Genomic DNA, 16,022 nt, shown 5'->3' with positions numbered 1-16,022 from the left:
AGAAGCCTGTGGCGAGGGCAGGAGCAGAGGCCTGAGCCCCTCACAGTGTGTGCAGCAGGTGAGCACACACTGCAGCTGTGGGCACCTGCCTTGTCTGTAGAAGGCAAAAAACATGAGGGGGGAATTTCATGATGATGCCGCTTCTGCAGCTTTGAAGTCTCAATAAGTAAATGTGACAGAAACAGATGGAATATTTATATTGGGTAAACCAGCTAGCAGAAAAGCATTGAAGCATGTGAGCTGTTTGCCACATTTCTTTTTTCGAGGAAAAGTAGCCATTGGTCTTAGATTCTTTCATGAGAACTAACTGAACTTGAGTGTGTCCATATGTAGCTTTTTCATGACTACTTTTTATAGACAGCATCCTAAAATTTGTTGAACACTTCATCTGGATGATTAACTTCTAAGAGAGATCTAGGGATCATATACATTTTTTATGTTCTCTGCCAGAATGTTTTGACCAGTTAGAAAGTTTTCTTTATCATTCCTTCTTTAAAGATTTCCTAGTTGTTTCAGATTATTTTCAGTACTTTCTTTTCCACCACTCTGACTAATTTGACACTATTTCTTTCATTTTTGGACATTTGGGGTAGTACAGGAATATGATGCTTAAGAATGTCTGTTTTGAAACTTTTCTTTTGAGTATGCTTTACTGAAAAGTTTTCCTGTAGTGCTTCAGGTAATAATTAGCAGAGATCTATTTGATTTCATTGTTTCAAACATTTGACTAATAATTTATTTACAAAGGATTGTAATTAATATACAGCAACAACATTGTAATTGATTTATTAATTGCAAGGTGTTGCAGTTGATGGACAGCGTCAACAACAAGAAGCTTCTTGAATACCAGAAAACCAAAAAATTCAAACAGATTTTAAAAATTCAGCCAGAGAAAGAACAAGAAAAATAATCAAACATGGACGTTATTCATAAAACTGGTAATAGAGAAAATGCTGCAGTTCTGTCCTTCCAGTTTATTCCAGAGAAAATTTCTCTGGAGAAGGGGAAGCTCCTGCTCCTTTCACTAATTCAGAAAATTAATTTGAATCACCATCTACAGAATGCCCTTTGCTTCTGCTGACACAGCTTTTTTTCATGTTCTTGTTCAAGCTGTTCTCCTGGGGTGGGAGGGAGAGAAGGGAAATTGTTACCATGACTGTTGATAAAAGCCCTCCTTAAAAACTGAGGAATGTTATATCAAATATTTCTTGAATTAATACTTAATAACTTTCTACCTGTGGTCTTTCAAAGTGATTGCTGTATGTGATGTACCCATATAATGGATATATCATAAAATAATAACAATGTATAAAAGTGACAAAATGTCAGTTAAATCCCTTGGTAAACTTTTCAAGTATGCTTCAAAATTCAAAATATACCAGATTTTAAACTGAGTTTTTAAAATTTGATTTGTGTCTTTACTGAAAGCTTTTTTAAAATCCTGATCTTATTAAGGAAAACTAAAATGTTGATGTTTTTAGTAAGTTGGAAATTTTGAATACCAACCAGCTCTATATATGAATAAAGGAAAGATTGTAAGCAAAGCTGAATGATGATTAGAATGAAAGCACTTTGTGAAAAGAGTTCATCAAAGAACTAAGAGGGAAGTTAATGTGCATAGATCAAAATACCTGCCTACAAATTGTCAATCACAGCATTGGTTTAGTGGTGAGAGACAAATTCTAACTGATTCTAATTCAAGTATCACTTGTCTTTCCAGAAATCTTGGATACTAAGTAAATTAGTAGGAAAAAAATGGTTTTCAGATTTAATTTATATGTGGTTTAGTTTGATTTATGTCTTAAGGAAAAAAGCTTCATTAATGAAAAGAGAATACTTATCTTGCAGTGAATGTACTCCCAGATACCATGGGTTGCCATTTCATAATTATGAAACCAGGGTTTATATCACATAAGGTACCTGAACATGAACGTGCCATTTATTGCGTTTGAGATTTGGTAGTTGGCTTATTATAACTTTGCAACATTCCTGGACTGCTCTTCAGAGAGCTCTAGGGCAATTCCATGCAAAATCAGATTTGCTATCCTGTGAAAACTGCTAAAATTGCTGTATGAGATTATAACTGTAAAACAGATTATAATTGTCATAGATAAAAAACTTTATCTTAAATTTTCAACATTTGCAAAGTATGATGGTTTGGCTGTCTTATCCTGTTTGAGTATTTGAGTAATATTTAGTTTGTGACTGCTGCATATTAATAGCATTTTAATTCAAGCAGAATAATTGAACACTTTCAAATACCAAACAAAGTGTAAGTAAGTTTTAATTTGCTATAGTCATCTTACCATGGTGTCCTGAAAGTAGATCAAAGATGACTCAGCAGCTAACATAAAATATCTAAAACATAATTTGTTAGTATAAATACAACTTTGGAACTGAGTTACTTGATGTAATGAGTTTTTAAAGTCATTTTATTCCGTGATGAGCAGTGGGGCAGGTGATTTTGATCTGGGTTCATTTTATGGCTGATTGAGAAAAGAATGCTGTTAAAGCTATTAAATAATGTTCCTAGTATGTGCTAGAGGATTTCTGTATAAATATATTTTGACAATAATAATACAAAGTTCTAATGAAAGCTGGTTTCCCCTCAGACTCTGCTAGGAATTTTTCATATTTACATTGTTATAGACATTATCACCTAAAGAACAATAAACACCTTTTAAGACCAATATTTCTGTATGATGTTTAAAATTATAGTATACTTTGCTCCTGTGCTTCATAATATAAATTTTGATGATAAAATTGTATATAATCAAGAAAGCTAATGACAGGTTAGGCACTTTGGTTTTATTTTTTCATGTTGCAGATCAAATCAAATATTGCTGATTTTTTTTTGTTCTTTAGGCCTGGGGTTTTTTTTCACATGAGAGTATTAAATTTATATGAAACTATAGGCTTAACCTATGCTGGAAAAGGTTAATTTGAATATCTGTTGTAATGAGGCAATACCAGCAAGTCTTGCTGGTGAATGCTGTTCTATCCTGTAATAATTTCTTTGCAATATAAATCATATTGCTGTGATCATATCCCAAATGCAGCATGTGTTATGAATCTTGATTTTTTTTTCTTTATAACTATATTCACACCAAGGCTTTTAGCAGCACATAAATTACTTCAGCAGAACTTGTTTCTAATGTGAATTTCACCAGTATGTTGTCCAGATTGAAAGCACTTTCTGGTACACTGAGTTTGTGATTTATTAATGTTGTAGCCTGTCTTAAGCATGGTATATTTTACAAATGACATTAACTTTATTTAAGTTGAAATGCTGTATAAGTTTAGTTAAGACCAATGAAAGCAATTTGGTGGTTTTTAGAAGTATTGTTGTAATCTGTACTCAAATGGTCATAATGCCAAACTAAACCTTTTTATGTGTAGAATTCTGCTCTTAATGCAAGTGTTTATGTCCCTCTGTGATGCTACACTCTGGAATCCAATTATGTGAATTAATCTTCTGCTATTTTTTCATAACTATACCATCTTATCTACTGTGAAAATGGTTTTTTTTCCTTCCTAGTTACTTTGATAAATTTTTAAATCATCTTTGCTTTAGAAAAATTTACCTAGAGTCCACGTTAAAAGATAATTAATCAATGTTGCTTCTCCATTAACAGCGCCTGTCCAATGGCTCAATAGACTCAAATGATGAAGCCAGTCAAGTTGTTGAACTTCAGGAGCTGTTGGAAAAGCAAAACTATGAAATGGCACAGATGAAGGAGCGTTTGGCTGCACTGTCTTCTCGGGTTGGAGAGGTAGAGCAGGAAGCAGAGACTACGAGAAAGGAGCTCATTAAAACAGAGGAAATGAACAGTAAATATCAGAGAGACATTAGAGAGGTAAGGAATTCACCATGTTCACCTCATATTTTTTGATTGTTGTTCCTGTGATATCCACTGCCAACTGATAGAGGCCAATGTATATGAGCAGCAAAATTGAGCACTGATGAAAGCCCTTAAACATAGGAGAGAGAAAATTTAAGTTAAGAAATAGAACTAGAAATTTATTCTTTTGTCTCAGTAAATGAAAGTAAAATTTCATTTTCCATCTCTTTCCTCCTCTTAAATTTGTGGTGTTTCTCAGTATATTATCTCTTGGGCAGATATTCTCACTATGCTTGGATGGTTGGCTTCTAGAATCTGTTTTAGTATGCATTAGTTGTCTTCCTGTTACACTGGCTTTCAAGCAAAGACTGGGCACAGTATCAGTGCCATGGTTTAATTTACAAGGTGGTGTTATGGCATAGGTTGGACCTGATGATCTCAAAGTTCTTTTCCAACCTAGCTGATCCTGTGATTCTGCATCATAGCTACAAGATTCCCCACAGAATTCTCTTTAAAACTGAAGATATGCTACTGAGCATACCTTACAATCCTGTCTACTACTAGCAGGAAAATTAAACTGGTATAAAATTATGTAGCATTTTAATGGCATGGTTCCTGGTGGGCTTTTTCTGTCACATTAGGCAATGGCACAAAAGGAAGATATGGAAGAAAGAATAACTACGCTGGAGAAGCGCTACCTCAGTGCTCAGAGAGAATCCACCTCCATACATGACATGAACGATAAGCTAGAAAACGAACTGGCCAACAAGGAAGCCATCCTGCGCCAGGTGCTGCACCTCCTTCAGCCTGTTGTATTCTTCATGCACAATGAAAATTGATGACAATTTACTACAAGAGGTTTCTGTTAGGTTAATCTGTTCAGTTTTAATCAACTGATCAGTTAATCCAAAAAATCCTAAATTGTTCAGCATCTCTAAATTTCGTATCAGCTACTATAGCTGTGAACAATAATTTCAATGTGTACATTCAATGTTGGAAAATAACTGTTTTCTGATAGTCTTGCATGAGTACACACAGTATTATTCCCTAAGTAGTGGAATATCTTTGCTTCTTATGTGACAATTTTGGAATTTTATTTTCTAAAAAATAGCTTGAGCTGAAAAAATTCCTTTCTGGAGAAAAGATCAGAATTTGCATACAATATATTATAATGATTTTACAAATGAGTAGAGTGCAAATACAACTTTTAAAAGCTAAATTAACTGTGAATATGTTTTAAGAAAGTTTATAACATGACTGTGCAGCTTTCTCTCATGGTACTTTGTTTCCATGGCGATTCCAAATCTGGAATGTAAACTGAACATAGAACACTGGATTGTAATTTGAAAAATATGATATAAACTGCAAGGAAACATGAAGTGAATATAAATCATACTGTATCATTCAAACTCAGCCTCAGTATCAGACTTTTTTTTTCCTAGCATGTCTTTGAATAATTTAAAGTGTTAGATGGGAAATTAGCCTGTGTGATTTGATAATCTCTGCTTCTATAATTGTATGCAGATATATTTGCACACACAAGCAGACATCTCCCTGTAGCTGTGTGTGTATATATGTATGTGATACTTCTTCAGGGAAACTAAACCATCAGAACTCAAACTCTCCAGCTTTTGCCAGCTTCCTTAGACTATTTTAAGAGGTATCTTCAATTGTCAGGGAAAAAAACCAACCAACCAACGATGGAAAAAGTAAGGTACTTGTATCTGAGTTCTTATTGCTGCCAATGTAAGTCATGCTGTGCTGCAGAGTTCTGCCTACTCAAAGGAGGAATTGAAGCAACTAGGCTTAGAGTGTATATGGTCAGACTTAGAGTTGATTTGCAGCATTGAGATGAGAAAAGCCTAGCTTTTCATGCTTTTTGAAGGATTAAAAATCACAATCCTTTTTAATTTTGTCTTGTACTACCTGGATTGAACAAGAAAGCAGCAACCATTAAAAAATCTTAATTGTGTGCTGCATCTCAGTAGACCAGAAGATGCTGCAGTTATAAAAAGTCCTCCTATTTCTCTCTAATAGTTATCACAGCTCACTCAGTTTCACCTCTGTAAAATGAGATTTAATTGTAATGAATGAAATGTCAGTTTTAACTTTTTGTAATATATTATTGACATTCATTCAGAAAATTATGTTTGGCAATTTATTCAGGTAATTCTATCCTTTCAGAATTGTACTTCTTTCCCATTTTAGCTCATATGTAAAATTTTCTGGAAGATGGACTGTATTCCCATTTAGAAAATTCTCATTTTGTTGGTGCCAGTACTATTATTTTGTTCACATAAATACCACATCCATCAGTGGAGCTTTTTCATCTTAATTAGTGCCATCTTACAAGTCCTTTTATTCTCCTTTGTAAGATCCTTGAGCCTCAAATCAGTAGTAAGACCGGCAGCCTACATTGTTCCATGCTTGAGTAATACCTCTCCAGTAACCTCTCCCACACTAAGGGTTGTCTTGCCTGTTAGTGAGTTTTGCTGTCATTTCACTGATGCTTTAGAAAGGGAAGGGAAATCCTTAATATTGATTTTTATTTTTCATACTTGTTTATCTGTCTTTGGCTTTCAGTTGGAAGACAAGAACAGGCAGCTGCAAGAGCGTCTCGAGCTGGCTGAGCAGAAGCTACAGCAGACAATGAGGAAAGCTGAAACCTTACCTGAAGTGGAGGCTGAACTGGCTCAGAGAATTGCAGCTTTGACTAAGGTACTGAGAAATAGGCTCACTTCAGAAGCCCCATTGTTTTAACACTGATTTGCAGCCTGATTCCTCACCTCAAGGACAAAACAAACGTAACATTGAAAGAAGAAAATGTTTGAAAGAAGAAAATGTTTTTTTGATAAGTATGTGAATGGGAATGGTTTCAATGATATGTTTGTAGTTCTTAGTATTTTGATGACAGGAAAAGTAGTTATCTGTAAGTTAGCCTAGGCTATACTTACAAGAGAGTCATGTATTTCCAATACAAATGAGCATTACTTAGTCTAGGAGGACTCATTTTACTGTGTAGGAGTTTCTAATTTAAGGGTAGGCAGTGAGGGAAGTCCCTTTCCTACGGGTACTTAGTTCTTATGAATATTTTCATATACCATGTATATAAACAACACCTAGTTTTATTGCAGTAAGTGCTATAAAATCAAATCCTGGTGGCAGGTGGGATCATTTGTCCAACACAAATGAAGACAACTTTCAGTACATGCTTACAAGGTTTGCTTTGAATGATTCTTTGTATCATATATCTGCAAAGAAAAATGTCAAACTGAGTGGATTTCAATTTTTTTTTCTGATAAATTTGTTATATGGCTGCTATCTTACAGAGCAAAAAGAAGATAAATTTTCAGTAGTGTACTTTTTGTATTTGGCCTCTAATGCTTTCAGGTGTGCATGTAGTTAATACTGTAGCTCAAGTATTTTCAGCTTCATAAAGACATATTACGTGGTTTATGCTTTGTCTCTTAAAATCAGACAAAGAAAAATGCATTTAAGACACTGTATTATATATAATTCTGATTTATCTGAGCTTTCCTTTCTCTATTGCCAAGGAATGCTTCTGTTTATGTGCTGAGCTGTTTTTAAATTCAATGGACTTCTTGTAGGTCCTATGTTTTCCATATTTAGTGAAGCCTTAAATGCTGAGCAGCTCGTTAAAAAAATCTGATTTTTAAGTAATTTAGTTAAGCAGAAGAAACAAAGAAAGGAAGGCTTTCAGTAATCAAGGGTTTGTGCTGTCACTTTAGGTTTGTATGAATGGGTGTCAGTCTGAAACAAAGACTGAAAATTGGGGGAGGTGGCGGGGGGAGGAAGACAAGAAGAATCAGCAGAAAGAGCTACGTGAAATACCAAATACATTTCATTGGATTTTAATAAAAACTTAGGTGCACAGAAGAGCGATCCCTTGGCATTTTAACTTTTTTTCTTCCAATTGTTTCTGATTCAGCAAATAATCATATATTCTAATGCCCTCAGTAGCTTAAAAATACTGTTTTCTATTTTAAGAGGATTTTTCCTGAATAAGTTCTCCAGCAATTAGCCACCAGTAAGTATTTGGCAGTCTCAAGCATGTCTTTTCCTGCAACTGCATTTTTCCTTGAACATATATTAATGACAAAAATCGTAAGAAGAAATCCCATTTCAACCATGCAGAACACTCAGGGACTTCCATGAGATACTGTTGTTATTGTGACCATAAAGCTGCAATATACATCTCCGTTTGTCTTCCTACATTATTTCATGGGATGTGGTTGGAGAGCTGTCAACAGAGCTGATGCTCCACCCCATTTCACTTTGATGTACTTTATCAAAGTTTTGCCAAACGGGAAACTGAGAAACAGGTTGTAATGCTGGTTCTGCTCATTTCTCAGTGATTACATAAAAAACTGAAAACATGTATTTCAGTTAAAATTGTGCTGCCTTGGAATGTACGACATGAAGAAGAATGCCATAATTTGGCCAATAGGCTAAATAGGCCTGTGGCCTCTGTCTTGTATACAATTTCTTTGCAAACTGCAGAGCTTATTAAAGTGCTGCTTTGAGAGCTCTGAAGTTTAAAGTCCATTACTTTTCGTGGATCACATAAATGAGGCTCTGAACCAAGGGTGCTGAAATTACTGCATTTTACTTTAGTTTTAAGTTAGCTAGCTGGTGTCCTCTTACATGTGGGCAGCTATTCACTGACAAATGCAAGTCCTGCCTGAGGGGCTAAATAATGCTTAATTAATTTTGCCTTGGTTGGACTTTATGCCAACATACATGCTGTCTGGAGGACTCAAATTATCTGGCTGCAGAACCCCCGAAGCCTGTGTACCTGAGCTGTGTGATCACTGCAGTGTCTATGTATACCGATAAAAGAGGAGCCACCAAATCAGCTACTGTTTCTGCACTAAAAAAAAAAAAAAAAAAAAAAGAAGTCAAAACTGATTCTCCTTCTTTTAGTACTATCTCAATGAAAGTGGCTTCTCTGAGATTAATGGGGTTACAATCATATGGAAGAGGTGAGTTAAGCCAAACATGCTTTATATGTATTTTAAAGTAATGTGGGTTATCTGCTACACTGTGGGTAAAATATAAGACCAATTACTTACATGTGGAGATAAACCAGAAAAAAAAATGCTCTGGATTTGTCTGTGATTATTCCCAACCCCCATAGATTTAAAAGTTGCATGTTGCAGTTCTGCATTCAATTTTTTTTTTTTTTTAAATTCTTGCTCATATTAAATCCGGGTTGGGATTCTGCAAATGAAGGCTATAAATTGCCATCCTTCTACCATGTCAGTTTTAAAAATTAGTTGGTCTTCCTTTTTTTAACGTATATAAGCTAGTGATATGTCTTTCTGCTACTTTTCCATGCCCAAACTAGTTCATAAGGAGTGAACTTCCAAAAATTTGGACTATACAGTGAACTTGGATAAGTACCCATAAATTTACCGGAGTCATTTGAACTTTTCTTTGGCTTTGTTTTCACTGTGTTCTACCCATTGGTTGAGCAACTGGAGGGTTAGTCAGCCTCTGGCAGACTAACCTGGAACAGCATGATCCCATATCCTGTGCTGTCCTGCCTGGCCATCACACTGGTACCTGTCTGGTCATGACAAGTAGCACAGCTCTTGGCATGTGTCCCAAGATTTAGATTCCCATGACTCATTGAGCCACCTTCTACTCACTCTCACAGTATTGGTCTCTTTGTTTGCTCTGGAGAAGAGGCAGTTCCTAGTAGAAAGAACCTCCCTCTTGTATTAACCTTTCTTTATCCCACAAAATGTTTATTTTCCTCAGAAGGGACAGACATTGGAGCATCCAGAATCTTCAGATGGTTAGTCTATCAAACACAGTTTCTCCTTGCATGTGTTCAAGGAAGGGGTCCATTAGGGCCAGCCAGCATACACCTACTCCCATTCACTCACTCCCACTAGTAGTCCTTCACCCCCTGGGTGTTTGTGCAGCAGAGGAACCAAGTCACTTCTCTGATCACAAGACAGCAGTCAGCATTTTCCACCATCACTCCTGTATGCAGGTCAGCAGAAATACCAGCCACGCTTTTCAGCTGCACTAGAGAAGCACTGAGATGGAGAAGAGGAAACCATATCATAATAAACCACATTTAGCATAGTAACACCTTCAGTTAATTTTAAAGGTGATAAAAAATGACTTGAGAATTGGAGGCAAGTGGGAAATAATGCTTATTTTGTGTCGGTATGGGGATGCGGTTTGCTTTAAGCAGGGAATAAGTTGCAAAACAAGTAAAAGGAGCATGTCTGCCTTGAAAAGGATGCAAAGAGGGGAAAGAAGTTCCCCTGCAAGGAGTGCATATAGTTAATAAAGAAACCTCTCTGAGAACAAGAGAGAGGTCTCATATTTTCATAGGATGTGTTAACAGGAGAAGGAAGTTGATTAAAAAAAAAAAAAAGAAAAAAAAAATCTTTGAAGGGGAGGGAAGCCAAAGAAAATTTCAAATTTACAATACATTCTGTCTTCTCAAAACACCCCTCTTATTTTGCTTCCCTTTTCTTGGGAGATTTTGCCCTGATAGGAGGAAGAAATGAAAGAAGCAAATTTGACAAAGCTAAATAGAAGGAGTTGCTTACTGAACTTAGGAGGTACAGAAGGTAGTGGGAAAAAAAAGGAGGAGAAAGAAGGTGTGACTAGTGACTGAAAGGTTGGGGTTTAGAAAAAGTGGTCACCTGAGCCAGTTTATTTTGCCACATTGGTAACAGGTTAGATGTGAGCAAGCAGCTGGTGACTTTGTGAGCTGTTGCAACTCTGTCACCATTTTCACCTTCAGTTTCATAGCTGAATTCAATAATGCATTCCTTCTTTGTGAATAATGCCCTTATTCCAAGGATAGACTAAAGCATAGGATGCCAGTAGAAAAACTGGAGAATGCAGGTGTTAAGAATGTCAAGGTCTCAAAACTGGGGAAATTGATTGTACCATTAGAAAAGTTTAGATTTGTTCCCGCAACTCAGCACAAAAAAAAAAAAAAAAAAAAAAAATCTAACACCTATATTACACAAGTGATTTCTGCATCTGAATTTGGATTTCTTTCTTTTCAACTAAGATACAAAGAGCTAGAAAATGTGCAGTGCCATCAGTAACAGATGATGTGAAAGCAACATCTTTTTTGTAGGCGCATTAGCAGCGGGAGCACCAGCATAGTTTTAACAGGGCTAGAGATCACACAAGCTGCTTTGGTATTCCCTCAATGCAGAGTTTTCCTGGCTGTCACTCCCTTGTGCTGGCTATTCCATGGCCTAGAAAGTGCAAAGTGAACATAAGACTCATGCTGGTTTCTCCTAGGGGTCAGACATCATTAGCTTTTGTCCATATATTTTTAATCCAGTTTAAGATGCATGGTTTCCCAAATCTATATTTAACTAAATGTTCTGGCTAAATGCTTTACATGCTAGTTGCTGAGTATCACGCAATGTGTCTTATTAATCCTTCTGTACATAGTAGGAGCAAACAGGCATACAAGTCTTACATTGAAGAATGTAGGGTAAGGCCTGCCAACCAAGTAGTCATGTAAGCTCTTCTTTACAGTTTTTAACTCAATTACTTCCTAGTAAAACTAGTTGGAAGAAATCCAGCTTTTCTTTAGGAATCTCGGAGTCCACAGTTGTCTGTGCTGTCTCATGTGTGCCTAATTCTGCTGTGGGAGCATGACAAGCACTGGCGTCTCAGTCTCTGCCTTGTGCCTCAAACTACAATGAAATGGACACATTCAGTATTTTATAGGCTGCCAAGTCTCTCAAAGAGTTTATTCTTTATAATCTCTAGGTCTGACTAAGACAAATGAGCAACAAAAAAGTGTAACTGCCGCAGGTATACCAATCCTAAGTATGTGGCCTGGGGAAGTCCTTAGGGAAGGATTTGCGAATCCCTTAGGTAACAGCTGACTTGCTACAGGGGATTTTTTGTTTGGAGGGGTCTCTTTGAGACTTGTTTGGGGTCTTTCTCAAAGTAAAGGGATATGGGAGGTGTTGAAACCCTCATTTTGTTCCAGCTGGGGACAATGGTTAGTGGAGGTCTCTGCAGGTGGGTTTCTGCGAGTCAGAAATGGGAGTATATACTTGTGTTTCTGTCTGCCCTTTAGATTCCCATCTGTGCTGCAGGGGGCTGTGCCTGCAGTTGGCACAAAATGACCAGTGGTTAAAATCCCTAAGCAGCTTTGGAGCCCAGAGTAGATACTAAGTCTCTGCACCTGTGCTTGCTCTCTGCCAGACAAGCCCTTGAATATTTTGTCTATAAAATAATTTGGTCCTTTTACAGTGATACAGAATAGCACTTTCAGAACAAATGGTACATAAAGGAAACATAAAATATTCCAATACATTTGCAGTCTTTAGAATAATGGCATTTGTTTTGATTCTAAGGCATATTGAATTTTAATTAATTTTCAAGTTTCTCTGTTCTACCAAAGAGATGTAAAGATAGCATATACCTTGCTGAATTATTAAAGTAGCAAAATGTTATTTAATAATAGTTAGCTATAAGAATCTTAAGGGAACATCATGTTCTTTCAAGAATGTTGTCTATATAAGAGTTCAGATAACATACATAATTCTGACAATAATTTTATTCCTTCTCTTTTTCCCAAAAGTTGTTAGACCTAATATCACAATTATTTTCTGCATTGAAAATATCTGCTAGACAGATAAGCTATTATGGCATGGTTTAGATTGAAAAATTTACATTTTAGTTCAAAAAAAAGGTAAATTATACAGCTAACTAGACAGACTTTCTTTTCAAGGACAGGTTAGCACCACATTTCAGAGGATGTGAATGAGATGCCTTTGAACCTAGAGGTTTTACTTTGGTTTTCTTCATATTTTGCATTAAGCTGCAATTAAGTGTATCAAAGTGATGCCGTAAGTTTTAGATTTCAGTTTTCCGGGTTCTGTACTGCATTAGTGTATAACTGTGAACTTCATATAAAGTGTTAGCAAGTTCTCCTCACAGTTTAGTTAGAGAAAACAATCCATTTCCAGACTGAGAACCAAGAACTCCATTGCAGCTTCAGGCCCAAAAGTTATAAATAACAGTGAATTGAGAAGAGCAATCTGGGAGGATGAGACTTCATAACCTGAAGCTGTAATTGGACATTTAACCCAAATATGCTAATGGACCAAAAATTACAAAAACTCATGGCCTCTTGTCCATCTTGGGTGTAGCCTTGGCCAGGTTCTTGTACTGCCCAAGGGGTATCCTTTGAAGGCCTTTTAATAAATACCTGCTTTATTCCTTTAACACTATGTAGCCTCTGTTCTAGATGACCTCTCAAGGCATCAGAAGCAGTGAAGTTTAAGTAACTTGCTTTTAAGTTTCACAGTCAGCTAATGGAGCATATAAGAAGTTTAATTTTGTAGGAAGGTGCCCCCAGTGGGTTCTATATCTCCCTCTATGAAAATGTCTTCAAAAGAGGTAGAATTGCTTAAGTCTTCTCATAGCTTTGGTGATTTCAAGTCATCTCATGACCCTTGGAAATGCATTAAGGGGTGGACTTGAATCAATGCTGCAGCCAGGACCCAAAAAAGGGAAAATTCTATTCTCTACAGAGCAGGATAAAACTTGGTCACTCTGTGGAAAGACATCTATTCTGCAATCACAGAGACTTAAGTTTTTCAACCCTATCTTTCTAATTACCCAGCTGGGAGACAAAAGAGTGCATTAGCACTGGTGTGCTGAAACCAACTAATAAGCAAAACAGAGAGATAAGTTAAAGGAGACCATAGAAGTATTGTTGCTGGTTTAAATTGTAATAAACAGACAAAATAGTTTCAGCTAATAAATAAATTCAAGTACATTATAATATGCCTGCTTCATTATCAGAAACAAGAACTGCACTTCTAAATGAGTTTCATTACAAAGACTTTCCCTTAAATTTTGCAAGAATCTCAGTTTTATGAATATACTATGAAAATAATACCAGTGATCGTCAAGGTTAAGCAATATTCTTAATAATATTCGTGTTTATACAAAGCACAATTTTCTTATGTGTATGTTTTAATATCAAAAGCTGCAGTGTAGTATATGTTTAGAAGTTACTAGATCACAGGATTGCTTTCTGTGTGAACTTTTGGCATACTGATAATACTACTGAATTTAAGTTATGGGTAATTTTAAGTTATTATGAACATCTGGCATTACTTTGATACCTATTCCTAATTAAGCTGGTAAATCATTAGTATATAAGCATATGAAAAAGTGTCTCACAAAAATACAGCCGTAAAATTAGTATATCTTGTGCATATTAAAGTTTGCTCATCTAAAGATGGAGTTCAGATCTCTTTTTGAGAGAGGGTGAATCTGACAGAGTGAAATAGCATTTGACAGGCACGAGCTCACAACTCAGTCATCAGTAGCACTCTCTGTATGCCTTATGCACATTCCTGTTTCCATAGCAACAAAACTAATATAACATTTCCCTTTTTCAAAAGGGCTTTTTTAGTTTTTGAATAATAACATAGACTTGTTTGATATGACAATAACATGAATATTCATGTTTTGCCACAAATGACCTAATTATGGTCAGCTTCTGTCAGAAATAGTAATGAATCTTTGGTTGGATTATAATTTCTAGTAATAACTTTTTTTAATTTTTATTTTTTCAGTAATAACTTTTAATTATTATTAATTAATTTTTATTTATAGGTTCTTCTTTTATCTGATTACCTTGATCTTCCAAAGAGATCCACCAGGGTGGATCTTTTCAAAGGGATAAAAACTATATTGTCTGTTTGGATGAAAGGCCTTATATAGTGTATTCTAAAATGGCACATGAAAGCTTGAGTTTTGTCTCTTTTGGCATTCTTTCTGTTTTATAGAAATTAGGGAATGTATCATGACATTGCATAGTGGTGTAACTGATTAATCCATTATTTAGTATTTATGCATTGTAATAATTCCTAGAGAATGGTAGAAGAATTATACAGGAATTTCTGATGTTGGCCTCTGAGAGTCCGGTTCTGGTGTTCAGTTTACCAAAATTTAAGGGGGAAAAAAAAAAGAGAGAAACAACATTAGATTAGACAGTATCGCTTTGAATCCACTCTGTAGTCATGTGTCATCAGCCAGCCATCACTAACCTTGTACTTCCATGTGTAGGTTGATAGCTTCTTTAGCATTCCATTATTTTCAGTTTCTCCACATCAACTGCATCTTTTTCACCAAGTATCAGTGTAGTTTATTCCATGTAAAAATCTGTCAGTTAAAAGTATTAAATTTTCAGTCACACTTTTCTTTTAAGCATTCTGTGCTGTGTTCTGTTCAGTGTCAGTGTCTTTAGTTCTGATTTTTCAATTTTGTCCCTCTCCTTTTCCTTGACTTGTTAGTCTGATCCAACCTCTTCTACCTCATCTGATGATTATCAATATGTTATGGAAGCTAAACTACAAGAAATGATCTCCATACGTAGGAAGGTAGTCCTACTGGACTTTACTTTCTATTGCTGAATAGAATCCATCTGATTTGTTTTCATTTTTTGAATTTTTTTTTAATTGATAATCAACCATCGTGCAGTTCAGTGCTTCAGGAGCTTACAATTTTATGATGGCAGGTTTGTGTTCAAACCATGCACAGTCTGCATGTTACATTTGGCTGATTTCATTGCTCATAAATAACTCCAATGTTTTGCTGATGCTTGGATGTAACAGGCCTTTGTAGCTGACACATTTCAAGCAATGCTGTTCAGCTGCCTGTTTAAATAAAGTTTATTTTTGGAAAAATAAGTTTGCAGTTAGTAGTAGCTTGCTTTATGTTTTGTTTAAACTTAACTGAAATAAAAACTTCCAAAGACACCTAAATTACAGAAAGAGTCTTTCTATTTTTTTACAGGCAGAAGAAAGGCATGGAAACATTGAGGAACGTATGCGACACTTAGAAGCTCAACTTGAAGAGAAGAATCAGGAACTTCAAAGAGTATGTGTATTGCAAACAGCTTCTGTGCACTTTTCATTTGCCAGTATAGTGCTACATTATATACTCCAGCACCCAAAACTACCTAATTGTAAATGTTCTGTATGTAGCACTGATGGCAGCATCTTCCTACTTTACTTCACCATCTTAATACATTAATTTACATCCAGCTTCAGAGTTGAAAACATTCTGCTGTTACAAAAATGGATGTACATTAATCAGTAACTGTAATTACATTTCCTATGAAATTCTTTTAGA

At 35.7% G+C, this 16,022-nt stretch overlaps 1 protein-coding gene across 1 annotated transcript in view; it reads left to right on the top strand.

Moving 5' to 3' along the window:
* Window positions 1-16,022, top strand: part of PPFIA2 (PTPRF interacting protein alpha 2) — a 286,176-nt gene that overhangs the window by 215,947 nt on the left and 54,207 nt on the right. Inside the window, exons 8-11 of the mRNA XM_041409731.1 lie at window positions 3,636-3,857; window positions 4,484-4,630; window positions 6,426-6,560; window positions 15,684-15,767. Of these exons, the coding sequence (XP_041265665.1) occupies window positions 3,636-3,857; window positions 4,484-4,630; window positions 6,426-6,560; window positions 15,684-15,767 (588 nt within the window). The remainder of the gene's footprint in view (window positions 1-3,635; window positions 3,858-4,483; window positions 4,631-6,425; window positions 6,561-15,683; window positions 15,768-16,022) is intronic.

The sequence above is a fragment of the Onychostruthus taczanowskii genome, unplaced genomic scaffold, assembly GCF_017590055.1.
Source record: "Onychostruthus taczanowskii isolate IOZ18803 unplaced genomic scaffold, ASM1759005v1 scaffold31, whole genome shotgun sequence".
NCBI classification, from domain to species: domain Eukaryota; kingdom Metazoa; phylum Chordata; class Aves; order Passeriformes; family Passeridae; genus Onychostruthus; species Onychostruthus taczanowskii.
Note: the sequence above shows the minus strand (reverse complement) of the source record. Positions and strands in the feature narration are given on the sequence as shown.